The following is a 27,842-nucleotide window of genomic DNA, read 5'->3' as shown; positions in this document are numbered from 1 at the left end:
AAATTTACAGACATTTCTAAAATTCTGTTTTCACTTTGTCATTATGGGGTACTGTGTGTAGATTAATGAGAAAAAAAATGAATTTGAACAACTGTAGTATCAGGCTGCAACATAACAAAATTGAACAAAATGAAGGGGTCTGAATACTTTCCGAATGCATTGTATATACCTTGGAATTGGGGGGATCCAGACAGGCACCATGATGCATCCTCACTCCATTTGTATGTATGCCAGCATCTCACGTACAAAACAAAGTACAGGGCTTCAGTCACAGCTACATGCAGACCCATGCATGCAGACACCCTCAGGTCAAGCTGCTTGTTGTATCTCCACACGGGCGGTTTCTTGGCAGGGTCACACTTGGTGAATTCTCAGATCCCAACGGCATGGGTGTGAGCATCAGATTAACCGGAGCTAAGCTTGTCTTGCGCCCCACTCCATCCACCGGTCTGCTGTGCTTGTGTGTCAGTAATTATAATTTACTTCTGGAGCAAACTGAAGCCCAGAGTTCTGGATCCTCCTCTATCAGCCTTATGCTTCTTTGCTAACCATTGTCTCTGTGTGGTCTATTTTCTCTTGGGCAGGGAGTGTATAATTCTTTGAGAACCCCCTGGAGCCATTCTTGGAAATTGCAAAGGATGGCAGTGATGCAAAATGATGAGGAAGGAAATGTTGAATTGCTTGATGAACTTGGGTTGGCTGCTGCTCTCGAGGGATGCCATTTTAACAACAGCAAATCTTTGCTGCTCCTCACAGCTCTTTTGGTGTTGTCATTTGCCCTTGCAGCTGCTTCAGTTTTAGCCCTCGTTCCAGATGTTCTTGGGGCTGAAGCAGCTTCATGGCCCAAGAACTTGGAGCTTAACCAAGCTTGGGTTTACCAAGGTCTGTTTCAGATAAATAATGATGCTTCAGATTCACTTGTGAGCTTGTTAACATTTTTGAATTGCTTTGTTCATAAAGAAAAGTCACTGCTTGGTTTTTCCATTATTAAGGTTATTAAGCTGCCAGGTGAACACATAAGCATGCACCTTTTTTTAATTTTTAATTCTTTGAATAGCATTGATTGGATTTGGTTCTTCTTCCATCATTTGTCTTGGCAGGCAAAAGAAGTAGCAGAGAAAGTGTTTTTCAATATGCTTGACACCTTTGAACTTTCATGCTTTAAAACTCCACTACGGTATGTGTCTCTGTTTTGTTTTTCTTACTATCAATTTTTCTGTCAGCTGGGATCTTGTAGCAAATAGTTTTACGCAGGGCTGGTTTTTGGAAATGTGGAATGGTTGTTCCTTGTTCCTCTGCACTAGATTCGTGCAATGTTTACAGATTCTTCTTAGAGCACTAGACCAGCCTTTCTCAACCTTTTGACCCTGGAGGAACCCTTGAAATATTTTTCAGGCCTCAGGGAACCCCTGCACATGCAGGCTCAAATATAGGCGAGAAGTTTCAAAATTATGATACTCGTTTCATGGGTAGGCCTGTATATATACATTAACAGTGTTCTTAAACTGAAAATAAAGAATGAAACTTACCTCTTTAATGGGAAGTTGCCCAAATTTGAAATAAATTTTTAAATAAATCATGATCTCCCAGGGAACCACTAGGGACCTCTCGTGGAACCCTGGGGTGCCACGGAACCCTGGCTGAGAAACCCTGGAATAGAGAGATGTCCTTGTATGTATTTGCATGCACGCATAAATGGCAATGCAGTTTGGGCCAATTTTCACTTTTCTGAGAAATGCCTCCTTGTCAAAAGGATTTGGGAAGCAGCCTGAGACAAGCGTACCAGTTTGTTGCAGCACAGAGTTGCCCCTGTAATATTAAAACAAAAAACAAAAAGAAATTCCTTTACAAAACTCTTGCATCTTGATTGCTGAGAATTCAGAGGATTGATCTGGCAGCTTCTCTTTCATGCTGGGATCTTTTTTGTCCTTTTCTCACAGCCTGTTTCTTACCTGCGTTTGAGCAAGCACTGTGTGTGTTTGTGTGTGTGTGTGTGTGTTTCAAACATAAATGTACAGCTAGAAACCTGTGTGGAAGAAATGCCCTTGGGTGTGAATTGAAGTAGAAGTACTGTAGAGAAATAGCTGTAAGGAAAAGGAGAAATACCTCAAATCACAAACCATCAAAGCTGATTTTCTGACAGACAACAAAAAATGGTTCACAGAGCAGCATTGTGTACTTTTCTCACAGTTACATAAAGCAGTTTGTTCCTCAAATTGGCCTTTGAGACTTGACATTTATTTTAACATGAGCCTCAGCTTAACTTCAGCATTTCATTTATCTTCCTTTTTTTTAATTTCTCCCCATTCTGTACAGCGCTAGGATAGACTTCTGGATTCAAGCTGTGAACAACCACGGAAGGTTAGTACTTTCATTCCCTTGAGAAGGCGATGCCTTTTGTTTTGCAGTTTGAAGTGATGGTGTCAGCGGGTTTCATTCTTAGTCTCTTGTTGTCTGTTGCTATTATTATTAGATTTCTTATCCCACCTTTTTTATATACCTAAACCTACCTGAGACTCCTCCTCTTTTCCCCACAACAACAACCCTGTGAGGTAGGCTGGGCTAAGAGAGAGCAACTTGCCCAAAGTCCCCCAGCCGGCTTTCATGACTAAGGTGGGAGTAGAACTCACCGCCTCCTGGTTTCTAGGCCAGCACCTTCACCACGGCACCAAACTGGCTCTGTTACCTTTGGCTTTAAAAAAAAATACATGAAGAGAGGCAGAATGAATGAAGTACATGGGTCATGTTAGCTATAAGAGAACTTACTCAGGCTGGAAAAGAAAAGGGGGTATTTCAGAACATCGCTGATGAAGAGCAGAGGGGTGTTGTCATGCCAGCCTCACTTGGCCAAAGGCAGTCAGCTCTTCAATTGCACATTCTGGGAAAAAGAGACTCAAGCAGCTTATAATTTTACTTCTCCCAGGATTCTGTATCCTAATCCCTCATTTCCTGATGTTAAACATGATTAATGAAACCCTGGGTGAATCTTGCTTCATTGCTAAGGGCTTGACCTCGCCCATCATTGAGAGATGAGTTATTGTTTTAAGGCGGTGTCACTGGAGCCAACTAAGATCACCATCTCCCAGTGATGGTAAACTGGTGGGTGGCAAAGAAATTTGGCTGCTAAACAATTATTCAGTTGTTCACAAGTTCACCAAAAGAATAGATTTCCCAACCACATATGCCAGTAATGACAGTCAGGGAGAATTCTGCGTTGCATAAAAAAGTCAAGGTTACGCCAGCCAGCATAATACTGCAACCCCCGTGATTTGCACTAATTATTTAATTAATATTTCTCAGTTTATTTAATTCATTTCAATCTGGATGCTGCCCAGCTCCCAACTGACTCTGGGCAGCTCACGACAAGGAAAAAAAAGAATGCAGAAAATTAACCCAAACTGTGCAACAACAGCTGCAAAATAATCACAAGATGGTGATCCAACTACAAAGGAGACCTAAAACATCACAAAACAGGGGACTCCCATCCACCTGCCCCAAATGGGTCTTTCTGGAAGCTTTTTACCCTACTAGCTGAAGCCTTATTTAATGCATTTTAAAATAATGGCTGATTCATATAAAACAGCTTTTTTTCATTTCAAGAGGACATAGGTTGTATCCCAGAGTTACAGGGGTAGGTCAATTAATGTTGACTTACTCATCAAAGTTTTGAGTGAGGCTTCTGCCTATGGCCCTCCCCTTTTCCCACCCCTCTTCATTATGAGCCATGACGCACCAGGGAGCTTTTAAGTAACGTTGTCTCCCACAACTTTTCATTTATGGGATTCCCTGGATTCAGACAAAATAGGGAGCTACGGTTAATTAGAAGCTTCCTGGCTGAATTGCTGCTTTCTCGAAGAGGAGACTCAAGAAAGAAGCACCCACCAAGGGCTTCACTGACGCTCATACGTAAAGATATACGCCATTTAAATTCCAACATAATATTAAACCATTGGAGAAATCTTGCGATCAAATAGCCCAATCAAAAAGGAAGACAACACAAACAGCAACATTTTTCTGCATAATCTGAATGTTTGCCAGCCCCCATCATCGAGGGGCAAAAAGCAAACAGCAACCAAGGCAGGCAGAGACTTTTCGCAGCGGCAGTCCAGCATAAGATAACATTCGGTATTCTCTACGTGAAGATCCAGGTCGTGTTTCGGCTGCTGATGCTGCTTGGGTACTTCTGGGGAAGGCATTTTTGGCACTGGGGTCTCTCATTTGAAAGGAGCACCCTGCAAATATACAAGTTGTGCTTAATAATGTGTGGGAGAAGATAGCGAGACCAGGAACGGAATGGGTGGGAGGGAGACATACCAATCAGGAGATAGAAGTTGAGTCAGTCAGGAGCTTATCTTCTAACTGCCAGCCCTTTGGGGTAGAGCAGAGCAGGAAAGCAACTGTCAGGGTCTGTGGAAATGACCTTGGGAGACAGAAGGAAGAGCTGCAGACTAGACAACCGTCTGCAAAAGGGATCTCAGCGAGCAGAAGGAGGCAGGGCGTGGGAAGCGTCTCAGAAGGGACCCTCCCTAGTTTTCTGGAGAGTTAAAGGAAAGGAAGGAAGAAGAAATGCTTTCAGACTTGCAAGATTCTGTTGCTGTAACCTCACAATAAAGGTAGGTGTTAGTACTCGTAATTTGTGCTTCTTGCCTGGACTAATTCAAAGGGCTGACAGCAAATCACAGGCAGACCAGAACCTGACTTTATCGAGATGGGCTCCAGGCACAGAATCTTGCAAGCCTGCTTGTGCCGTACCTCTCCCCTCTTATTCCCCAGGGAATTAGGGAGGGGCCACCCTGAGACCCTTCTTTCTGGACGGCTGACAATAGGTTAAAACAAACAAACAAAATTAGCAAAGGATTCAGGACTAACAATGGTCACCAAGGATGAATTAAAAAAAAAAGAGAGACCTCCCAACAGGCTGTCGAGTCTCCCGACTCCCTGGCCCTGGAGCACATCCAGGGCTTCAGTGCTCTATGAAAGGCTGACAGGCTCAGCGCTTGGGGCATGGCGTTCCAGAGGGCAGGAGCTGCAACAGAAAAGGCCCGCTTCCGAGGTCCCATGAGATGACATTCTTTAATGGAAGGCACCCGGCGTGGGCCCCTCTAGTCAGGCCTAGTGGGACAGGTAGAAACAACGGGGAGGTGGTTATAACCCATCCCCATGCCATGGCAAGCGTCAGTCCTCCTTGTGTACATCACAGTTTCTGAATATTTGCTTCAAGGCTGTCTCCCTGGCTCTGCCTGGACAGCCCCTCAGCCCAGGTGGTGAGAAACATTCCGGATCATCCAAAGAGTCTCTCTTGGATTAACTCACTCTAAGTGAGGCTGGGAAATGCCTCTTACGGTTTCTGCGTTTAGCCTAGAGAAACATCAAAGATCCCTCACTGAAATCTGGGTAGATCGCACTTCCCTGATCTTGTCCAGCTTCTTGGGGCTCAGCACAACTCTGATGGCCCCAGAGGTGACCTTGCCTGTCTTGGAAGCTGAGCAGGGTCAGGCATGGTTCAAATTTAGAACAGGAAGCCCTCAGGAGATCCCTGGGCTGTAGGCTAGACTAGGAAGTCAAATAATGTTCGGGAAGGAGGCTGCGACCAGGAACCTGCTGTCTTCTACGGGCGTCCATGAAGTCACCAGGAGTAAAGCTTGAATTGAAGGAGAACTTTACTTAAGTAGCTACTGCTATGATAAAATTGCTCCCTCTGAGTGTCATGTAGATAAGGAGAGCCTTTTTGGGTGAAGAGAATCCATTCTCTGTGAGGAGATTCTGAAATAATTCTACTTTCCAGTGCTGAAGTCTTTTATTTATTTATTCCCCCCCCCCACTTACCCTACTGGATATGAATGTTCGATAACATGCTGCTTGGTCTGCATCACACTGTGATGAAAGCATCCTAAAAGCCTGTTTTCCCCTACAGAGTTATTCCAGTGGATAACAAGGACAGCCTGTACTTAGTCAAAACTGTGAGTAGTGTTTCTGCATGCTGCAGAGTTGCGTCCATTTGAAGGAGCCAAGGACACGCTCATGGCTTTTCACTAGAATCTTACGCACTTACCGACCCGAGTCCCAGATTCTTTGCAGGTCCACGTGAGCTGTTGAAGGGGCTGACTGGGTCAAAACACCCCTTCGGGAGGGACAGAGGAAGAGCCTTTTGCAACCAGCAAAACTATTGAGTGTTGCTGTATTATTCTCTGCTGCTGGCTCTGCTCACCGAAATGTTAAGAGGCTCTTTTGAAAGAAGAGTCTGTAACTCAGCAACCGCATGTAAGTTTTGCACACGGAGGGCTCCACATGTGCTTTGCCTGTGGCTGGCACGTGGTTAATCCTTGCCATTTCTAGTTTCAGGCCATTAGGAACATTCTGGCCCAGAGGGATTCCATAAAAGCAGCCTCCTCAGGCTTGAAACCCTGCAGATCAGTTGTACTTCAGCTTCCATAATCCCCAGAGCATATGACGAGGGTCTGTGCTGCTTAGGGATAATAGGAATTGCTCTAACACGTGTGGAAGGCACAGGTCCAGAATGGCACCAAAATATCCTCCCTGGTTGACAGCCGCTTTTCCTTTTAACCAGTAAATCCCTGGCTAGAATGGGGGATCTGTTAAATCTTTAGACTGGGAGCTGTAGTCTTCCACTTAAATTTAGGTTCAAGTAACTTCTCCCCACCACTTCGGGGCCATATCCCCAGGTGACCTGATTTCCTTTTAAAAATCAGGTTGGGCAAGTTCATGGACTTGCCCAGAGCCAGGGAATGATTCGGGGCGGGGGGGGCAGATGTTCGGGGGGTTTCCTGAACTCTCTGGCTTTGCACTGCTGCCTTTGACCTTCTCTGACCAAGCTGTTTTCTTGCTTGCTCCGTTGTTGGGGCCTTAGATGGGGCATTCCAACCAGTAAAGCACTCAAGGTGGTGTTGGTTGGATGAAGGATAAATGTTGAATTGGTTGGAGGTGTTTTAATAGAGAAGTGTCCCTCAACCTTGGCCACTTTAAAACGTGTGGACTTCAACTCCCAGCATTCTCCAGCTGGCGATGCTGGCTGGGGAATGCTGGGAGTTGAAGTCCACTCGTCTTAAAGTGGCCAAGCTTGAGAAACACTGACATAGAGCCTCGATGGCTATCTGGGGCAGTGGATTCCTGCGCTGGGCAGATGCTTGGATTAGGAGTCTCCAAGTTCCCTTCCAAGCCTTCCTTATTCTATGCTGCCGCATTTTCTCTCCAGCAGAATTCTGTTCAATCTGTTCTATTAAACTAGGGGGAGCTGGGGATAAAAATTGGGAGAGGGAGACTATGCTGTAGACAGAGCTGCTCTTGAAGATGGCCTGGAAAGATCAGTTTAATGCAGTGTTTCTCAAACTTGGCAACTTTAAGATGCGGCTGGGGAGTTCTGGGAGTTGAGGTCCACCCATCTTAAAGTTGCCAAGTTTGAGAAACCCTGGTTTAATACAAGGTACTGCAGCAAGAACCTTGACTGGAAGTGGGAGCCACCAACCTGTTCCACCACACTTCCAGTTTCCATGGGTTCCCAGTTTGTTTCCAGTCACAGTTTAGGTGCTGGTAGCAGTTCACGGTTTGGGAACATGACCCCTGAAGGAACGCCTCTTCCTTGATGTCCTGCAGTTATCTTGGGAGACCGGTGCCTTCCTGTCCTGGAGTACAGTGAGGGGCCTGGAAAGGTTTATCAGTGGTGGCCCCCATGCCAGGAATGCCCTCCCTAGGCAGTGCCCCGAGGGCTGACTGGATTACCTTTAACAGAGATACTTCCATTCTGCCAGGCATTTTAATGGGTTGATTTTAAATAATATTTTAATAATTCCTGGGTCATAGCGTACCTGTTGATGGCCTTGAATTTATCGTGGGATTTAATCTCTCGTAAGGCTCTGTGAGAACGTTTGAATCGGGGCACTCTGCTTTTAAAAAGAAGCTGAATAAAATGCGTTCCTTCCGCTTTGCGGCAGGTAACCATGGCTGTGTATGATATTCCTGATCTGCTTGCCGGAAGGGGCTGCCTGGGATCGGTCGTCTTCTCGGAATCCTTCCTGACATCGCAGATTCTTGTGAAGGAAAAAGGTTCTGGGCTCATTTAAATGCACGGGGAAACAGACCTCTCGGGGAAGACACCTGTGTGATTTAACCCGCCTGTTAGGTCGCACGTTATACCAAAAATGTGATCAAGCCTCAGGTGTGGAGGCCATATCCAGCTCATTTTTGCCTCCCATCTATAGTTTTCCTGTTAACACCCAAAGGATAGTGGGACACAACGAACAAAGAAAGGAAAATGTGTGAGAGTCCGCAATTCATTTGTTAAATAATTAATCATGATTCAGCATTGCCCAAGAACCAGTCAGATGCATAAGAAAAGTACGGTACATTCTTATTTTGGCTTATAAGAGCAAACAATTCACTTGGGTGCCTTGTCTCAGACCTCTCTTGCCAAAATTCAGTTTCTAGGGTTTCCCAAAGCTAGCGGATTTATTTGTTTAATTTTTTTTAAAAAGTATATGGCCGCCGATCTTATACAGGATGATCCTAGGCAGCTCACAATAATGTTTAAATAAAAGCAGAATAAATAAAACAAGCCAATCCCCCAACAACAACAACAACAACACGTATCCCAAACAGCACCGTAACATCGCAAAGCCTCCACAGGCTCTGACATTCGCTGGGCTCTCATAACTCAAAGCCTGGGTGAGGAGCGAGGCCTTCCTGGCCTTCCAAAAGGCTGTAAGGATGGGGGCCTTCTGAATCTTAGAGGAGGGGCTGTTCCAAAGGGTCAGGGCAGTCCCAGAAAAAGGATGTGAAACATTCTTTTAGTTTTGGAAATTTCCAGTTGAGCATTGCATCACACTACATCCAGGGATCCGAGATCTAAGTTTTGACCACCTCTTTTGGATCACCTCCAAAAGTTGCAACAGGTAGTCCTCGACTTAGAACCATTCATTTAACAAAGGTCCAAAGTTACAATAGCCTTGGAATGGGTTCTTCATGGTCTGTAAAGCTCTTCTGAGCGTCACACAACGTCACACACACCCCTGCGGTCACATGATTGCATTTTAGGTGCTTGGCATTTACGACCAGTTGCAGTGTCCCACGGTCACGTGATCATGTTTTGCCCATTGGGAAAGCTGAATTTGCTTAACAACCATGGTGATTCCCTTAACGACCTGTGACTCGCTTAATGACCACCATAAAAATGGTGATAAAAGTGGGTTCGGTCACGTGGTGAGTCAACTTACAACCACAATGACTTACGATGGGAATTCCAGTCCCAATTGTGGTTGTAAGTCAAGGACTGCCTGTACTGTAGAACATGCCCCACGTGAAATTGATGGACTGCCAACTCAGCTTGGGTAGAAACGTAAACGGCCCACTATGAGCTGCTCACGCTTACTTTATTGTTGCTAAGCTACCTGCCCAAAGAGCACGTCAATTATCTCCTGTGTGCGTCTCCCTCCCACTCATTCGCCTCTTCCCTTGGTGGAAACCTCTCTGCATTTTAGCAGCTGGCTTTGTTTCTGTCTGTGATTAATGCAGGAGTGCTTCCAGATGCTTTGGAAGTAAAGAACCCATCAGAAAGTCCTCTGCAAGAAAAGCTTGCGAGGTGCAGTTCTAAAGGCAGAATGTAGCCGCGGATTTATATCAACCTCTTTAGGATCCCTCTCATCCGCCCCTCATCTTTGGGGTGGGCAAAGATGTGCCCTGCTCCCCCAGCATGGCCAAGTGAGAGGGATTCCTGGAGGAGAACTGCATCAACATCTGGGGGAACCCAGGTTGCCTTATCACTTCCGCGCTGTGAAAGGCGCTCTTGGAAAGTAGATTTTTTTCCACCACTGAGAGATCAAGAAGTTCAGAAGGAATTCTGTAAACCCAGACTTCCTGTGGAGTGACCTAAAGGCAGCTTTGTTTTGTCTCTGTGCTGAGGAAGGCCAAGTGACATAATTAGAGCAACAACATCAAAAATAATAGAGGGTCCAATTTTACAGATAAATTTAAGCACAGCAACTTTGCCCCAGGAATTGCTTTCAGAGAGGATCCGGGAACTCAGTCCCTCTCTTTTACTTTACGGCAGATGGCAGTATTAACACAGAAACCAGTTACATCATTCTCACTGCAGCTATCCGAAGATCAGTGTCTTGGCTGGTAAGTGGAACTTGATTCCTGCAAAGCTTTGGGTTGTTGTTTTTTTCCCCCTTTTCCTTTGAAAAACGAATGTGGAAAACAGATTACAAAGCTGTTTTTCTAAGCTGGTCGAAAGCATGGAGGAAAAATAGTTCTTTTGTGACAGCTTGTAGGTCGCTGAAAACAAAAAGGGTGACTTCTCCCTTGGGAATGTGTTCCTTTGATATTTTGCCAGGGAATGTGGGTCAAATAAGTGCCAAGGGCCACGGGAACTGCTGATGTGGCCACGGGCAGCCGAGGGGGGAGCGTGTGGGCTCTACAAAGCACGACACTGTAATCCCAAATGGGGGCCATGTGGGTTCGGAAGTGTGCTTTACACAAAGAAAACACACACACTGTCTCACACCATCTTTCATGTTTGTTTGTTTATTTTGGTGCCTTTGAGTCAGTCCTGACTCCTGGCAACTGCCTGGACTAGCCCCTGAAGTTTTCTTGGCAACGTTTTCAGAAGTGTTTGGTCCTTGCCGCCTCCTTCCCAGGGCTGAGAGAGAGGGACTGGCCCAAGGTCACCCAGCTGGCTTCGTGCCCAAGGCAGGACTGGAACTCAGTCTCCTGGTTTCTAGCAGTGCCTTAACCACCACGTTAAATGGGCTCGCTTCATGTTTATACCTGTTGGCAAAAGTACTACATCCATCTTACAGCATCAAACCAGAGTAGCCATCTTTGTAGGTTGCTCGCTTACCTGCAGACTTTACCCATGGAATGTTTTGTGAGGTGTGGAAAACCTTTTACAGTTTTGAAGGAGGAGGAAATCAGTCCCAACCTTGTTGAAATATTAGTATTCCAAGTAGACAAGTTGTTTTCTTAATTTAAAAAAATCAAACCCTTGACAGTCCAGGAAATTAGGCCAGTCCGTGCATTAATATCTGGGGATATTATTTACTTATTTAGTAGATTTATATGGCTGTCTATCTCAGATTCATAACTCTGAGCAGCTAACAATATTAAAAATGATTGAACAAAGCATACAAAAAACCCATAAAACCCATAGCAGCCAGGAAAAAAAATCATAAAAGCCACCATCAGACATTCAACACAACCAAGAAACAGGCTCCGTCCCACCCCTGGGGCCCCAGGCTCAAGCACCGAGTCGTTATTATAAAATGTTATTAAGACTTTGTACTTCTACTTTACTGCTTAAATGTTTCAGGCAGTTCCACTTTCTTCTTAACAGCATTGCAGGGGTGGTCAGCATCCACAGATGGCAGAGGGGAGCTTGAAGCATGGAGGCTCCACCCTGGGTTTATCCATGGCAGAGGTGGGGCCCTGCTAGGAAAGGTGTGGTTCATAACTCGGTTCTCTTGCAGTGACTTCACTGGACTGCCGAGGGAGTTTGGCCTAGAGCTGTGTTCGCTTGTCTGAGCCATCTCTCTGTGATTGCTAAATCAGCGTGCAGGGGTCGAAAGGAAGATTTGCGCTCCTGAATAGAGTGCCAGAATTGGATGCAGGAGTTCTGTCCCTCAGCCAGAATTGAAGCCCTTGTTGGTTTTGGTTATAGGTTGAAGACAACGAAGTGAAACTGTCGGAACAGGCCCAGCAAATCCTGAAGGTTCGTACCATGACTTAGCCTGCTAGCTTGTGTTTTCCTTCTAGCCTGGCACAGCATGACTGGAGACTGCTAACTGCACCACCACCCAGCATTAGATGTTGTGAGATGGTTAGTTTTGCCCATATCTTAGTCTCTCCTTCTTAATAAAGTAGACAGAGCTGAGTACCATGGACAGCGGCACTACTGGCCACCGTCCAGCAATGACACATGGGGCAGTTTTAAGCTCCACGGCTCTTTCTGCTGCAGTTAAAAACCCTTGTGATAAAAGTGTGGAAGCTGCAGAGTTTCGCAGTTTCCAAAGACCTGTGGGCATCAACTGCCGATTTGGTTTTCACCAGAACAACGTGTCTTTAGGTGGAAGGTGCATCATCGGCAGCCTTTTCTCCCCCCCCCTGCCTGGTAAGGAAGAAGACACGTGGAGCTTCAGGAGGCTAATTCCAAGATGTTATACTCTGATCTGGAGACTCCAACTGCCACCTTATTTTGATCATCAGTTCTGCAGGGTTTAAGAGGCATCAGTTTCATTAGCATTTCGTTATAAAGCACATGACTTCCATACAGACGAATGGTTCAGAGACAGTTGCTTGTTCCCCTTGTTTAGAAAGAAGAATCCTCCCTGGGTACTCTCCTGACGGGAGGTGATGGAGCCTATATTGTTGCTAGCAATTCGCTGTGTAGGCCGGAGGAAGGTAAGTAATCTATCCAGCACGTAGGCCTTTGTCTGCAAAAATGATGCGGAAGATTGCCGGCCTCTGGTTCAAAAATATGATTCCATTTTGATTCTTCCTCACCACACACAGGATTTGTTGGGAAATCTTACAGCTGTATTACATAAAAGGAATGGCTTTTTGATAGAGCAGTCAGGATTTTAAGAATCCCACAACTAGCTTCAGGGGAGTGTTTTTTGATGATGGCAGGGGAGAAGGTCCCGGCTCACACTCAAGAAGTCGTAAAACCTGTTCACCATTGTTGACCGTGAAGAATGTATTGATTCCGGTTAGCTCGTAACCCCTCAATACTTCTTGCTCTGGTAGTGCTGATGGAGATGGATCTTGTTATCCCCCACATCTTTTTCATGATGGAAATTCTCTTGGATAGAACCTCTTCAAAAACCATTAGCTTTTTTTTTCTTCCAAGATTTGAGTTGCTTTGAAGCTCAACTCAACCTCTCTGGGAATCTTTTCCTTGGGGTGCAGATCAGTCCAGCAGAACAGAGTTGATGTAAAGCTGAAAAATGAAGACTCCTGGAGACTCTCCAGCTGGATTTTTCCATAGATCTAGCTCTCCAGTGAGTTCTCACAACTGTCTCCATTCCCTGATTCTCCTGATTGATTCTGACATCTTTTAAGTTCACATCATTTCAGAGATTTCAGAGGTTCTGGGCCCCTAAATTGTCCCAGATTCATTTGGGAGTTGGACAACGGGCAATATGCAGTCTCTTAACTTTCCAAGGTTGGATCAGATGATTGAGAGGGTGGTGTCCCCTCATCTGTGGGCGTGCTGGAGGAAGTTGATTACCCTGACCAGTTTCCATTTGGTTTCAGAGCAGTTTACATGTGTCAGACAAGAAATCATTAGACCAGACCAGGAAATCAACTCCACAGGAAGGCTAGAACTACTTTTATTGAGATTGGCCGCAATAAGAGAATCTTGCAAGTCTGATTGTGCTGGACCTCCTCCTCCTCCTCCTCCTTATACTTCAGTGAAATTAGGGAGGCATCTGTTTGAGCCACTTCCAAATGCCATCTGGATGTCCTGAACTTAATGGTTCAGGACAGCAGCAATGGTTCCTGCATAACTCCATCAAGGTCATCTTCCTAACTCTCTACAACAGGATTGAGACCGCTTTGCTCAGCCTTATGGATGATCTTTGTCCAGGGAGTGTGGCTTGCTTGTTTCTTCTTGATCTCTCAGTCGGTTTTTTTTTTCCCGTCAGCCGTGGCCTCCTGGGACCACTTGAGAACATAGGAATGAAAGACCCTCCTTTATAGTGGCTGTGTCTTATACGTCAGGGAGATTTCAAAGAGTGACTCTCAGAGGCAATGCTGTGATACAGTGTGTCCCAAGGGTCTATTCTGTCTCTGGAGCTTTATTTATGGCAGGGTTTCTCAACCTCAGCAACTTTTAAGAAGTGTGGACTTCGACACCCAGAATTCCCCAGCTAGCCATGAGCTGAAGTCCACACTTCTTAAAGCTGCTGCTGGGGTTGAGAAACACTGATATACAGGGAGAGAACTTCCAGGGATTGGGAGCTAGATGCTGTCAGTATGCTGGGGACACCGAAATCTTCCTTTGCACCATTTCCAACTAATGGTGTGGCCCCCCAGCTAGTTGCTTGCAAGTAATAATGAGTTAGATGAGGGATAATAAACTAAAACTGAATCAAGGCAAGGTATAAATGCTCATTGTGTAGGATCACCTTTCCAGAGGTGTGATAGATGTCCTTACCCTGAGTGCTCAGAGAGTAGCTATGCACTTTAGGGTGCTTCTAGATCTGAATCTCTTGGTATTCAGATTGATCCACCAGTCAAGAGTGACTTCTGCCAGCTTCAGCTGATAACACCAGCTGTGTCCCTTGCAAGGACGAAAAATTAAAACCGGTGCATGCCTTGGTAACTTCCAAGGTTGACTGCTCTGATAAACTTAGCCTTAATGACTAGTCTGGAACCTTCGGTGATACAGAACTCAGCAGCTACTGTAGATTGGTATCTGGGAATTCAAAGAGACCGTATTACCCATGAGTTAAAACTATCTCACAGCTGCCAGTTTATTTTCAGTGAAATACAAAGTGCTGTTTGTTATTTTAAACTCCTGTGTGACTTGGATCCAGGCAGAGACTACAGGTAGTCCTCACTTAACAACCACAATTGGGACCAGAACGTCAGTTGCTAAGCGAAGTGGTCATTAAGCGAATCCAACCTGATTTTACGACCTTTTTTGCAGCAGTTGTTAAGTGAATCACTGTGGGCGCTAAGTGAACCACATAGTTGTTAAGCAAATCACGCAGTTCCCCATCGATTTTGCCTGCCAGAAGCTGGCCGGGAAGGTCGAAAATGGTGATCACGTCACCATGGGACACTGTGACAGTCATAAATTCCAACCGTTTGCCAAGTGCCCAAATCATGATCATGTGACTGCGGGGACACTGATGGTCATAAGTGTGAGGACTGGTTGCAAGTCGTTTTTTTCAGCACCATCGTAAGTCTGAACCATCACTAAGCAATATGGTGGTTAAGCAAGGACTACCTGTAGCTCTTCAGAGGGTTTCCCAAAGGAGATCGTCAGCAGAGCTTCACCTGAGGAGCTTTGCCTACTTTTACTCACAGTATTTCATCTCATGACAACTTCATTGTTCCTTTGCTTATGACTCTTCACGACTTGAGAGATATTTCACCAGTACTGTCTGCCAGTACCTGCCTGCCTGAATCCTTATAAGCTCAGGCTTGTGTATCGGTAGCACGATCTAGCCACCTTGTCTTCTGTTGCCCTTTTTTGACCGCATTTGATTTTTTCCAAGCATCAGGGTTCTCCAGTGCATCTACCACCCAGGGTCCCTCTTTTGGGGGAGGTGGGCAGTAACAAAATTTGAACAATAAATAAATAATAAATCTTACCTGTTGCATGGTGAGTCCAGAACACCTAAGCTTTAGGTTCCTTATGAGTTTTTCCAGAAGCCGTCTGCTTTACTTCATCCCGTGTTGAATGCCCCATCCCTCTTGTAGTCCGAAGGCCTCTGAAAAAAAGAAAATTCTTCGGCACCATAGCTGAAAGGAAACCATCTTTCTTTGGGCAACCTTTCTGAGGTCCAAGTTTCTAAGCCAGATGTTACAACTGGAAGATAGTAGTCTTGACAGTACACACCACTGCTGTCAGTTTGAAGTCTCTACACCAGTGTTTCTCAAGCTTGGCCGCTTTCAGATGTGTGGACTTTGACTCCCAGAATTCCCCAGCCAGGAATTCTGGGAGTTGAAGTCCACACATCTGAAAGCGGCCAAGCTTGAGAAACACCGCTCTACACTATCAATATTTTGCCCAGGCTTGTCGTAACCTTTCTCCCAAGCAACACAGGCTTCTGTATTTCATAGCCACAGCACGCGTTGGAATCTACGAACGTAAAACCTTCTACTATTACAACTATGCCTGAAACATCCTTCTTTACACAGACTTTTTAATTGCCGATTGTAATTACAGACCTTACTTGTTTGAAGTATCTTTAATGGCTTTAATATCTGTGGTTTTAATATTGGTTTAACGTCAGTGGCACTCTGCCAAGAGGCCTTGGTAATTGGTATAATCAGCCTGAATCAAAGATCTCACGGCTGGGTTTCCTTTCCTTGGCAGGGAAGCTCTATTTCTTTTCGGAGGGCCTTTTGTTCTGCCACCCCCACTATGGCAGCATCACCATCTCCAAGGCACAGATGGTGTCCATCCAGTTCTTTGATGGGGTAAGTGCGCGACAGCCAGCTTGTTTGAAACACTCCATAAAAGCCGAAGAGCTTTCTCATCCCCTTCGCAGCCCGTTTTGAAATTCTTCAGGGCCGTGTTAAGTCCCTGGAGCCGCAGATCCCCAAACCTTACATCTGTTTTCTTCTGTGCATGTGCCCGTCAGCATCTCCAGAGATGCGTATGAGCACTTGAAGTAAGTACCTAATATATCAACTGAAGCCTCAGCCGGGTGGCTTCTTCCTGAAAACTAGCAACAAGATCCACAAAGATTCCACCCCAATCCCATCTGATCTTCTAGAGTGGGAACTTAAGCAGAGTCCTTATTCTGCATCTCAGCCTAGAACTTTGGGTCAAAGCTTTGGCTGTGATGGAAGCGGCTGCGAGAGAGGGACTTGACCATGGTTAAGGCCTGCAGGCCAGGCTTCAGGTGTAAAAGAAAGGAACTGGAGCAATTTATTTAGTAAGGCTTATGTGGCGTTCTAGTTAGAATTGACCTTGATCAGTGTTTTTCAAACTTGGCCACTTGAAGATGGGTGGACTTCAACTCCCAGAGTTCCCCAGCCAGCATAGGGAATTCTGGGAGTTGAAGTCCACCCATCTTCAAGTGGCCAAGTTTGAAAAACACTGAACTGGATGATCCTCACGGACCTTTCCTGTTCTCCAATTCTATTCTCTGAAATGACTCTGAGCAGCTTACATTCCTCCTTATAGTATTATGGTTAAAATACAATTAATTCCACAACACAATAAAATAATGCAGCGCTACGTGCGTGATCCCACACGGCCGGCGGATCAGCTTAAGCGTTTGGGAGTGCCATGTTGGCAGAGATCAGCTGTGCTCGAAATAGTTTGGGGAGAGATTGCATTCTTCGACGACCTTTTTGGATTTTCCACAGCTGCGCTTCGTTCCCTGCGAAGGGCCAGGGTGCTCTGATTCAACCTGAAAGGCCCTCCAGCCAAAAGCTCGCGCCCTTCCCTTTTTGTTCCTCTTCTGCTCGACTCCCTTCGTTGCAGTCCTGCAAACTGGCTGGGTCCTGACCTCCTTTCTATTGTTTGGTTTCAAGACATTCAGCTTCTGTCAACCTCTGGCTATTTATGGGACCCCGCTGTCACTCCTGAACCGTAGCCAGGTCTTTTTGCACAAAGCAAAACCCTTGAAGGAGAATCCATATTGTTTTGCGGAGCTGGCGAGGGGTGAGGCTGGAGCGCTAAAAATAACCCAGAGCAGGCGGGGGGGGCAGTGGTGGGGGCATCTATAGTAAAACAAAGGAAAAGGTAAGGACTTTAATTTCCATGGACATGAGTACACAAGGCTGTGTTTTTCTCTCAACTGCCTGCCTGCCCGCCCGCCCTTTGGTTTTGTTTTTTTTAAGCCTCAGCACTTTGCATTGAGGGCCATCTAGAAAAAGATTTGTAGCTTCAGCCAACCTTGTTTGCCACAAGAGTTCTTGAATACTTCAGATTTCAGCTGAATTGTTGCACGGACTCAAGGCCCTTCTGCGTATCACCTGGGATTAGATAGATGTAGAGCAGTGTTTTTCAACCTTGGCCACTTGAAGATGTGTGGACTTCAACTCCCAGAATTCCCCAGCCAGCATAGGGAATTCTGGGAGTTGAAGTCCACGCATCTGCAAGTGGCCAAGATTGAAAAAAACTGATGTAGAGCAATGTTGGTATTGCTTTGCTCCGGAGATTCTCTGTACCGGTCCAGATAACACAACCTTGGTTGAGCGAGCCACAATTTTAGGCTGACTTTCTCTTGCTGCTGCTTTCCAACTGTGCTGATGCTACAACTCCCATGTTGGCTGGGAACTCTAGGATTCATAGTCCTGGTCCACCTGGAGGGTTAAGGCATGATGCTTTTTAACCCGGACTGTTCTCTCTCCCTTTCTTGGGTGTTTTTGATCTTGCCTTATATTCTGGGCTTTGTAGTCAGCGATTCAAATGCTGCTTTTCTGGTTTCAGGGTAATGGAACATTTTTTTAGAATTAAACTTTATTAAATTTTTAAGATAAAAAGATGAAAGCTAACAAGAAAAAAAATAAGTAAAATAAGAAAGCCAAATTTAAAAAAAAAACGAAGTCAAAAGTGCAGGAAAAGAAAGAAAATACAGAAAAAGAATGACTTCCGACTTTCTTTGCTACAGATATAAGTATACATTTACATTAACCTCTTGCTCTAAGCTTACAACATAGCTTTCATTAATTCTGTTGTCCGTTGTTATTTCTAACGATCAAATCCAGATATCATGATTTCATTTTTTTTCTGTTTCATGCAAAAATTCCAAAAGGGGTTTCCAGGTAACGTTAAAATTAGTCCATGTCTTTTCTCTAATCAAAGATGTCAATTTTGCCATCTCAGCCGGATAATGGAAACACCGACTTAAAAAATCTTGGTAGCCTCTCTAGCTGTGACGCTAGAGAGAAAGGGGCAGACAGAGGAGAGGGGTTACAAACACATCCTTGCTTAAATCAGTGTCATCTGTCACATCAAAACCTCTATACCTAACTTTTTCCTTAAAGATCTTTCATTATTCCTTGTGTTTTAGGATTCCACCAGTGTGGTTGCTGCTCTCTTTATAGAATACAAGCCTTGCCTGCTTCCTCATTTGCCGGTCCAGCTCCGTACCCCAAACAACTTCCTGATGATTGCACTTTTCCCAAAGTCAACACTTTATAAATCTTTCTACTCCCAGGTAACATCAGCTGTGCTCTGCGTTCAGTTTATGTGCAAACGCCTTTCGTTTGCTTTAGCCGAGAGCAGACCATCTGGGGGGCTCACACGATCTCCTTGCAGTTCTCCTGATAGACTGCGCATGCCTCGTGGAGGAGCGTCCTAATCTCAGATGTGAGGCCTGTCCGCAAATGCACGTTAATTGCTCAGGCAATGCATTTCCGTGCCTGAATCGGCTGCTGCAAACTGACATGCAGTGGACGTCAGTCTGCATCCACTGATAATTGTAACGGCATCCAAATGATAATTGTAAACTTTGTGAAACAGCGGCTTTTTGTTAGAGGCTCTTCGTACACCCAGCTTTCAGTCACGGAGACAATTGTGCTGACAGAGGGAATTAGGGCGGAGGGACACCTTTAAGATCGACTGTCTAATCAAACAGGAAGATAGTTAAAACCTAGAAATGGGTAGGGGTCAAATGTGATACAGTCAGATTAGACGGTCCAGGGATTATCCACCTCAGTGAAAAGAAGCAAGTAACTGTAGGGCCCAAGGAAGGAGTTATTAAATGTCTACCCACACTTAATAATGCACCACGGTAGCTCCTTTTCGGCATATTTAAGTGACTTAAAGTGCCCCTCCTACATAATGATTGAAGAGATCATAGCCATCTGGATTTTATGAACTGGGGTAGTTAAGAAATTGTTTTAGTTTTAATAGGATTTTATTAGAAGTTTATCAATTTATTTGAACATTTATTGTATATTTATTGTATATTGTAAACCACCCAGAGTCCCTCCAGTCAGAGGAGATGGGCGGCGATAAATTTGATAAATAAATAAATAAATATTCTTTTCTCACTCAACTGATTCCAAATCTGGCAGATTTCTATGTGACAATTAATAATAAAAATGTGACCTTAGGGGGAAAAGGATACAGTATTTATAATAAGTGTCAACACTGACAAGAAGAGTGATTTCGTTACCAGTCTTAGCAGCTGGTATACAGTATATAGGCTCCGGGAATGGAAGCACTAAGCTTATGAATTTGAGGTTGGAGGATGTGATCATCCTGTTGGCTTCCTGTGGGCATCCGGTTGAACTGCAGATTGCTGACAAGACCTGAGCTACCTTCCCTCGTGTGACAGAGTAGTGCAGTCTACTGTAGTCTGTTGCAGTGTTTTGCCAAAGTTGGCAACTTTAAGATGTGTGGACTTCAACTCCCAGAATTCCCTAGCCAGGATGCTGGTTTCTTCTACTGGTTTCTTCCTGTTTCACTCAGAGTTTACAGTAAATTCACCCTTCCCTGAGTTATGTCTATGAACCAAGACCACCAGCCCCCACAGTCTGTAGCTCAGTTTCCCATCTTGCATCCTCCAAGGGTGTTGGGACTGCAACTCCCATTATTCTCAGCAAGCATAGCCTTCTGGAACTGGACCCAGTGCTTCTGGAAAGCACCAGGGCATGGTCAGCAATGATTTAACTGCTGTTGAATGTGAAAACACTAGTAGTCTATACCAAATTGTTGACACCGGAAGGAAAAATGCCCCTAACTGGGCAGTTTAAAGGAATCACTGGTTCATCTCTCGTAGCATTTGTTAGCAGAGAAATTACCAGCCCTGGCAATGTTGGGAAGCACAGTTCACAATTATTCAATGATACTGGTAGAGAGATTTTTAAACTACTTTTTAGTACCCAGCATTTTAACAGTCCTCTTCGTAACTGTCTGGGGCATTCACCTTCCTGAACAAGTACTATCGTCAAGCTTCATTAAAGTTATGCCATGCCTTATTAAACTGTGTAAGTCAGACCTTATTTGTCATTGTAGGTCTTTTCTGCCTGGCAACAGCAGGGGAACTCGGGAATAACATTAAAGATGGTCCAGCATGACTGCCTGCCTGCAGAACAGGAGAGACTGTGAGCTGATGGCTGTTTATTCCCATTACAGAATTGCACGAAACCAAATGGGATCCGCTGAAAGAGAAAGTACCGCCAGGTGTTCCTGTTGAGAATGCCAGCCAGCCATGCCCTTTTTCAAACTATGCCATTTCATGCTCCCCCTGCCCAATTTTCTGTTGCTTTTCCCCAGCGGCCACTCAGTTAATCTCGCTGGATTTGCTCAGTCCTCATTGAGCCTTTGAGTTTTTTCCCCTAAAATTGCTCAGGCAGTTTTACTCCTACTAATAGTATCTCCACCTTACGTGGAATTAATCCTTGGAGAATGAACGCTTTCTTAAAAACAACCTTCCCCCAGCTTGGTGCACTCAGTTTCTGCCATGCCCAGCTTCAGATCTTAGATTGTGTTCCCAAGCAGGGGCGAACACGTGTCCAGGTTTGTCGGTTGGGAGATGACGGGAGGCATGGTCCAACACCTCTGGAGAGCTCCAGGCTGCGGAAAGTTGCTGGGATGCTGTGCGTACCTTGTGCTTGTACCCTCAGAGAGTGCATTTCTTATCTACCCCTCCCCAGCATCAAGTTGGCTTAATTTCCTGTGGAATAGAGTAAGCAGCAGTTGACAGATGAGGTTTTGGGCTTCCTTGGAGGCTTCTGGGCCCCAGCTACTAAATTGGGGACTGTGATGCTTGGGAAATGCACCCTGTTGTTCAGCTGGCTTCCGAGGGAGCGGGGATGAGACAGAGAAGGCAGAAGTTCCAAGGGGTGTCCAACCATTGAAGAGTTGAGTGGGAACCTGGAGGCTGGAAGGAGGCATCTTTGGGCATCTTTGCCCAAGTATCTCTTCCAGCAATCAAAGGGACTGGTTTCAGTAACTGTTCATTAAGCAAATTTGCTCTTACCCATCCTCACAAAGCAAAGCCTGACCACCTTCTAAAGATTACCTGGCCAAGGATCAACAAAGACCTGTATCCAAGCTGAAGGATTATTTTAGCAACAGCAAGCTTGTTATTGCATTCAGTGCGGAGAAATGCAAAGCTTTGGCTGACCTTTTTAGGCTGAACAATAAATATTATTTTTATTCTTCTTTCTAAACATTGCTCCATATCCTCGGCCCGTCGGCATTCTCCCCCGTGAAGTCTTATTTCTAAAACAAAGAGTTGCAAATCCGGGAAAGGTTTAGTGGTGCTACCAGTTGTGCCAGGCAGGATCTTGCGTACTTTCCTGGAGGAACACCTTCCACACGATTTCTTAAAGAGTCACCGGACTGAAACAGTGTGATCAAAGCCATGCCACTTTGTTAAATACGGCACACATGCTTGGATCCTGCAGCTGCTAAATTGACTTTTTTGACACACACAGAAACCCCAGTTCCCAATGAGCCCAAATGCATCTCATGTACATTTTTACATCAAAAAGCATCCAACAGCGATGAGCTTTCGGGCCAAATGGCCACTGTCTAGCTTTCCTTTGCCCTGACCTTTGCATTTACTTTGGGGCCCCTTTAACTACTTCTTGGCCCCCATTTTCCCTTTCCCTCCAAGGAAAAGGCTCAGCACAACCTACCCCGTGTCACATAGTGAAATGCCACTGTTATTTTCCCCCTTGTCTTTGCCTTCTTTCCAGAGACGAACAGAGATAATTTAGAGGAGGGGTGGGAGCAAAGCATGACAGTGTATTTTTTAATCATTGTGTGGGAGACATTTGGGGGGCAGAGGGTACCCACCAGCCAAAACATGGTCTCTGCCGAACACTTCAGAACTCTGCCATCCTTTGCAACCAGCCATCCTAAAAAGAAGAGGGGGAAGCATTGTATAAGAAATTTATAGAGGGAATTGTCTTTGGGGTTTCGATTAAAATTTACCTCCTGACCCTGGAATGGTGGAAGATCAGCTCTCCTGAACCAGCAATCGCCTGCTGGGAATTGGGCTGCAGTCACACCTGAGATGGCTCATTCTGGTGGGGCTGTCGTCATGATTTTGGATGGGCTGAGAGTAAAAAGCAGCATTGAGGAGAAAATGGGGAGGGATAAACAGTTGGGATAAAGAATTGATGTTCCATGGAGCAGGGTGCAGTGGGAAAGCCTCAAACCCTTGCCCCTTGTGTTAGGTTGGTGTTTAAGGCATACTGGGGGCTACTTGTGGCTTTATAGTTTTGTGTCAATGTGCGCTGTAAGGGCCAAGCGATTCATTAGTTTCCTCCTCCTCCGTAGGCATTCCAGCATGCAAAAGCTCTTTGATGTCCTATCCTGTCCCACTGGGGAAAGATGGAGCCAACTAAGACTGCTTCCCAGCCTCCCAGATCTGGGCAGGTGAGGGCTTTCCACGATTGCTTTTGTGCCAAGCAAAATCCAGATTGTCCCACGGAGGTCCAGCCATGTCGCCTTTAATTGTATGACGAGTAGGTCATTTGTGGCCCTCCAGTTATTGCTTAGCTACAATTCCCAGCATCCTTGCCCTTGGTCCTGCTACCTGGGGATGCTTGGAAGCTGTAGTTAGGAACCAGCTGCCTACCTGTGCTGTGTGAATGTCTCTTTCATTGACTGGGTGGGCATTTTCTGGCTTTGTACAAAGCAAAGTCTTCTTTAGTTGAGTGGACTCCTGGTGACTTCACGCACGTGCCCAAGTAGGTTTTTTCCAAACAACACGGAGGTGGTTTGCCATTATCTGCTTTCAAGATGCTTTCTCGTTTCCCCATTTGTTCTGCGACTTTGGGATTCCCAGGTCATCTCCCATTCAAATACTAATATTGCTCAGACCAGCTTCCTGTGATCAGCCAAGATTGGCTAGGTGCCTCCACCTTTGGGTGGGACGGAGGAACACCAAGTGTCCTCATCTTGGCTGGCCTCCATGGCCATAAAGCAGGTCTTCAGAGATTTCCCTCCAACACATCTTCAAAAATGCAAGTATACTGAATGTGGGGACAATGAAGTCTGACTCCACTTATTCCTTCAAAGTTTTCTACAGCACTTTACCATCAGTAGCGTCAGCCAAGAACCAGTGATGAGATTGCACCTGCCCGTGCTCCTGCAGCAGACCGACATCATTCCTGAGAATGAGGCAGAGAACGATAAGGTAAGGTGGTCACTGTAAATTGTGCGTTGCTTTTCATATCCAAGTTCCCCGTTTGCTCCATCCAACTTGCTTATATTGTGTTTCCAAAGCAAAGCCACTTGCTTGCAAGGATTTTCCTGTGTTTAGTGCTTTCACCCATTTTTTACAATGCCTTATCTTTTGAAAAGGCCAAACTCTTGAATACACAATACTTTAAACAAAACAAAAAAAACCCCTGGAGAATGTTGCCCTTGTCAGCAAATCACAAGAACTGGATTCATCTGTTGTAATGCAATTATGCAAATTTTTAAAATGGAAGTAGCAAAACATGCTGGTTTTGCATGTTCTGGGACTTAAAGTTCTGGATCGGGAGTGGTAGAAACATAGCTGGGGGGAAGAAAAGAGTAATGTTGGGATGGGAAAGCTATTTTAAACATTTGAACTAAATGCATTCTAATGATCTGCAAAGTCCACTCGCTTCCTCCCTGCCCCGCACACAATTACTTCCGTTGTTCTAGAATCTGGGTCCATTTTTAATATTTTGAAAGTGAGTTGCCTCCAGCACAATGTTTTTAAACGAGTTCGGTTGTATTTTTTAAAATATTTTTTAGCCCTCTCCTCTATTAACTGCTCAGTCTCTCAGGGCAAGTGGGTGGCTGTTCAAACTGAAAAAAATACATAAATAAATCCCCACGCATCCTGGTGGCTTCCGGACCAGGACACCCATCTGGTTGCGCTGAAGCTATTGTTATTTCTGAAAAAATTTTAAGGGGCGCGCAAAAATAAGAGCAGCCCTCTTCAATAAGATAGTCCTTTAAGATAATAGGTGATACAACCACTATCAGTGAACTAAAACAATAAAAGTGTGCCTAGTTCAGCATTTAGTTTAATCATGAATTTAGAGTATTGATTCTTAGATTTGCATGATGGAAAGCAAGAGAGCCTTGGCTTGGGTGAGCGAGGTTGGCTCCCCCCCCCCAAGAATTTGTCTTTCTCAGGCTCCCAAGAACACACTCCTGACATAGAACATTCTTTCAGAAGTCACTATAGTTTTTAATTGCAGGAGGAACAGATATCTTTCATAATCACACATTTTACAAATACGAGGCCTCAAGATTACAAGATATATTTTTTATTGATTTGAAAGAGACTTGTATGTGGACAGCAGAAGCTGCATCCTCCTCTTCCTCCTCCTCCTCCTCCTCCTCCTCTTCTTCTTTGCAATAATATTATTCATTGTTACAGTTAAAAAGATAAAAACTAATACAAACTAAGAAAGTAAGAATAAAAAGAAAATATAGTGCAGAAAAGAAAAAAAAATAGAAAGAAAAATAGAAAAAAATAAGAATATAGTAAAGAAAAAGAAAAGAAGTATATAAAGTAACTTTCCCCTTTGCCACAACAAGTATAAAACAATTTTAGTAACTTAACGCCTTCTCTTAAAATACAGCAAATGATCTCTTCTTCCCCCATCTCATCTCTTTATCTATAAACAAAACTTTAAATTCATTCAGTCCTGGTCAGCAAAAGTCCATTAAGGGTTACCAGAGATAGCAACCTATCTAGTTCAACCTTGATCAAATAAACCAATTTTATATTCCTTCCCTTTACTTTTAACAATCTTGGTCTTTAATCCCTTCAAATAATGTCCTAGAACTTGATTTCTTTTCCTTTTTTCTTTGTCTCTTACAAAATCCTTCAAAACTTTAACGGGTCTCTTTTGTAAATCCAGTAGAGGAAAGTTATCCAAGTCGTTCTTCTGGTTTATTATTTGTATGTCCCTTTTAATTATTAAGAGAGAGAGCCAGTTTGGTCTGGTGGTTAAGGCAATGGGCTAGAAACCAGGAGTCTGAGAGTTCTAGGCCCGCCTTAGGCGCGAAAGCTGGCTGGGTGACGTTGGGCCAGTCCCTCTCTCTCAGCCCAAGAGCCAATCAGGCATGGTAGGAGAGTTCTAGTCCCGCCTTAGGCACGAAAGCCGGCTGGGTGACCTTGGGCCAGTCCCTCTCTCTCAGCCCAAGAGCCAATCAGGCATGGTAGGAGAGTTCTAGTCCCGCCTTAGGCATGAAAGCTGGCTGGGTGACCTCGGGCCAGTCCTTCTCTCTCAGCCCAAGAGCCAATCAGGCGTGGTAGGAGAGTTCTAGTCCCGCCTTAGGCATGAAAGCTGGCTGGGTGACCCTGGGCCAGTCACTCTCTCTCAGCCCAACCCACCTCACAGGATTGTTGTTGTGGGGAAAATAGGAGGAGGAAGGAGTATTAGGTCTGTTTGCCGCCTTGAGTTATTTATAAAAATAATAAAGGCGGGAGAAAAATTAATTAATTAATTAAGACATCAACTGGTGTCGTTTGAATATCCAGCATATCGTCTTTTTCCAGATCATTCTTGTGGCTTGTCGTTTTTGAATCCACATTCAAATCAATTTTAGTCTTGTCCAGTAGAACTTATTCCTCTTCTATAGCATCATGTACACAGTCCGTCTATAACGGCAGACATTCTTAAAATTAACCTCTGGAACCTCTTGTTCACAAATATCCTTCAATACAACCAATGTTAAAGTATTTTGCCCCATTCTGTGTTAGCAAGTCAAATTTAAATTGTAATCTTTCGTTCCTCCTTGTTCCCTTTAGTGTTCAACCTTCAGAGTACCCACCCTATCATGGTTTTTTTTCAGAGTTGAAAACAACAGCTGTTTCCTATGGGAAGCATTCTTATAATTAATTTCAAAATCTTATTTCAAATCCGTCTGGACCCTTAGTCTGTTTATAACTTTCTAAAAACAACACTCTAATCACCCTTTTGCCATTTATTCCCCCCAAAAAAGAATTTTTCGAAGTCCTTAAACTCGTACTTAAAATTTCTTTCACTCACCCAAGGAAACTCACCCAACGAATGCCATAAAACTGGCTGTTAAAAATTCTTAATATTAAGAACTTTTGGTTCTAAATATTTTAAAAGCAGTAAAAAAGTAATTCCAAAAGTGATTAAGAAATGAGGCTTGGCCGAGCTTTATGTCCATAGAGGCTACATTACGACTGTGAGCTTAATTGGAATCTCTTGATTCCCGGCCGCTTGGCTCACCGGTCAACTGCAAAAACCACGGTTCCTGCAGTCTGCTTGTGAGGAGCAGCTGTCCGGAGTACATGCGGACGATCTCACGATCTCTCCTTTCTCCGGAGAGATTTCGCCGGCCAGGATCCACTGTCTGGTCGCCGATCTCCACCATCCATCCTTCAGGGACATCTAGCTTGACATGTCTTCACCGGAAGTCTCCAGCTTCTTTCACTTCTAGAAACATTGGTAGCATCTGAACTGAGCTGAAGAAGCTGTAGCTGGCTGAAGGTTACAAAGTCCATGAGGAATGGTACTTGATAGCTTCCTTTCAAGCATTATTTCTCAGTTGTGGCATCTTTAAAAAAAAAGAATAAATGGACTGTTGGGAAGATCACAAGCAGTTTCCTCCACAGTGCTGTGAAAACTCTGAGAAAACCCAAGATGGTTGAGAGTGAACCTTTGGCAGAAAAATGAAGGGTTTGTAGGACATAAGATTCTGGAGAAGTTCTTTCAGCTGAACTTCTGACCATAACTACTTTTTTTATCCCTGCTGAAAGGAGTGACAATTTAATAATCTTAATTTTCCCTTCTTTTTTGAGGTGGTGATCACCATCTTGACAGGTCTTCCTGGATGCCAGTCAAGTGAGCTGTGTTCATTCTTGGTCACTTTTAACAAAGAATATGGAAGGTTGGTGGAACCTGATTTTTTTCCTTCCTGGATGATTGATTAAAAATATGTTCAGCAGAAATCCTGGGCAGTCTAACACTGTATGATCTGACAGCTCTCCAAGGAAGGAGAATTGCCTCAGGGCTACTCATTGCAAATGTGGGCATGTTTACTTCAGTCTTCTCTAGCAGGGCATGTTCTAGAGATGTTGGGATTATATCCCTCAACTCCCAGCCAGCTTGCCAATGGGAATTCGAACCATCGCAGGCCCACCACATGTAGAGGTCCCATCCAGAGAGAGTTTGTTCAAGGGGCTGAAATTTTTCAGACAAGCCAAGTTTTA

The 27,842-nt window shown here is 44.7% G+C and overlaps 1 protein-coding gene across 1 annotated transcript in view; it reads left to right on the top strand.

Moving 5' to 3' along the window:
• Window positions 1-27,842, top strand: part of DNAAF9 (dynein axonemal assembly factor 9) — an 89,579-nt gene that overhangs the window by 37,282 nt on the left and 24,455 nt on the right. The window contains exons 14-26 of the mRNA XM_063310694.1: window positions 1,101-1,177; window positions 2,317-2,361; window positions 5,915-5,960; window positions 7,950-8,061; window positions 10,061-10,131; window positions 11,669-11,719; window positions 12,321-12,408; window positions 16,061-16,164; window positions 18,714-18,860; window positions 20,666-20,754; window positions 22,943-23,041; window positions 23,687-23,804; window positions 27,432-27,520. Of these exons, the coding sequence (XP_063166764.1) occupies window positions 1,101-1,177; window positions 2,317-2,361; window positions 5,915-5,960; window positions 7,950-8,061; window positions 10,061-10,131; window positions 11,669-11,719; window positions 12,321-12,408; window positions 16,061-16,164; window positions 18,714-18,860; window positions 20,666-20,754; window positions 22,943-23,041; window positions 23,687-23,804; window positions 27,432-27,520 (1,136 nt within the window). The remainder of the gene's footprint in view (window positions 1-1,100; window positions 1,178-2,316; window positions 2,362-5,914; window positions 5,961-7,949; window positions 8,062-10,060; window positions 10,132-11,668; window positions 11,720-12,320; window positions 12,409-16,060; window positions 16,165-18,713; window positions 18,861-20,665; window positions 20,755-22,942; window positions 23,042-23,686; window positions 23,805-27,431; window positions 27,521-27,842) is intronic.

Source organism: Candoia aspera, chromosome 8 (genome assembly GCF_035149785.1).
Source record: "Candoia aspera isolate rCanAsp1 chromosome 8, rCanAsp1.hap2, whole genome shotgun sequence".
Lineage (NCBI taxonomy): Eukaryota > Metazoa > Chordata > Lepidosauria > Squamata > Boidae > Candoia > Candoia aspera.
Note: the sequence above shows the minus strand (reverse complement) of the source record. Positions and strands in the feature narration are given on the sequence as shown.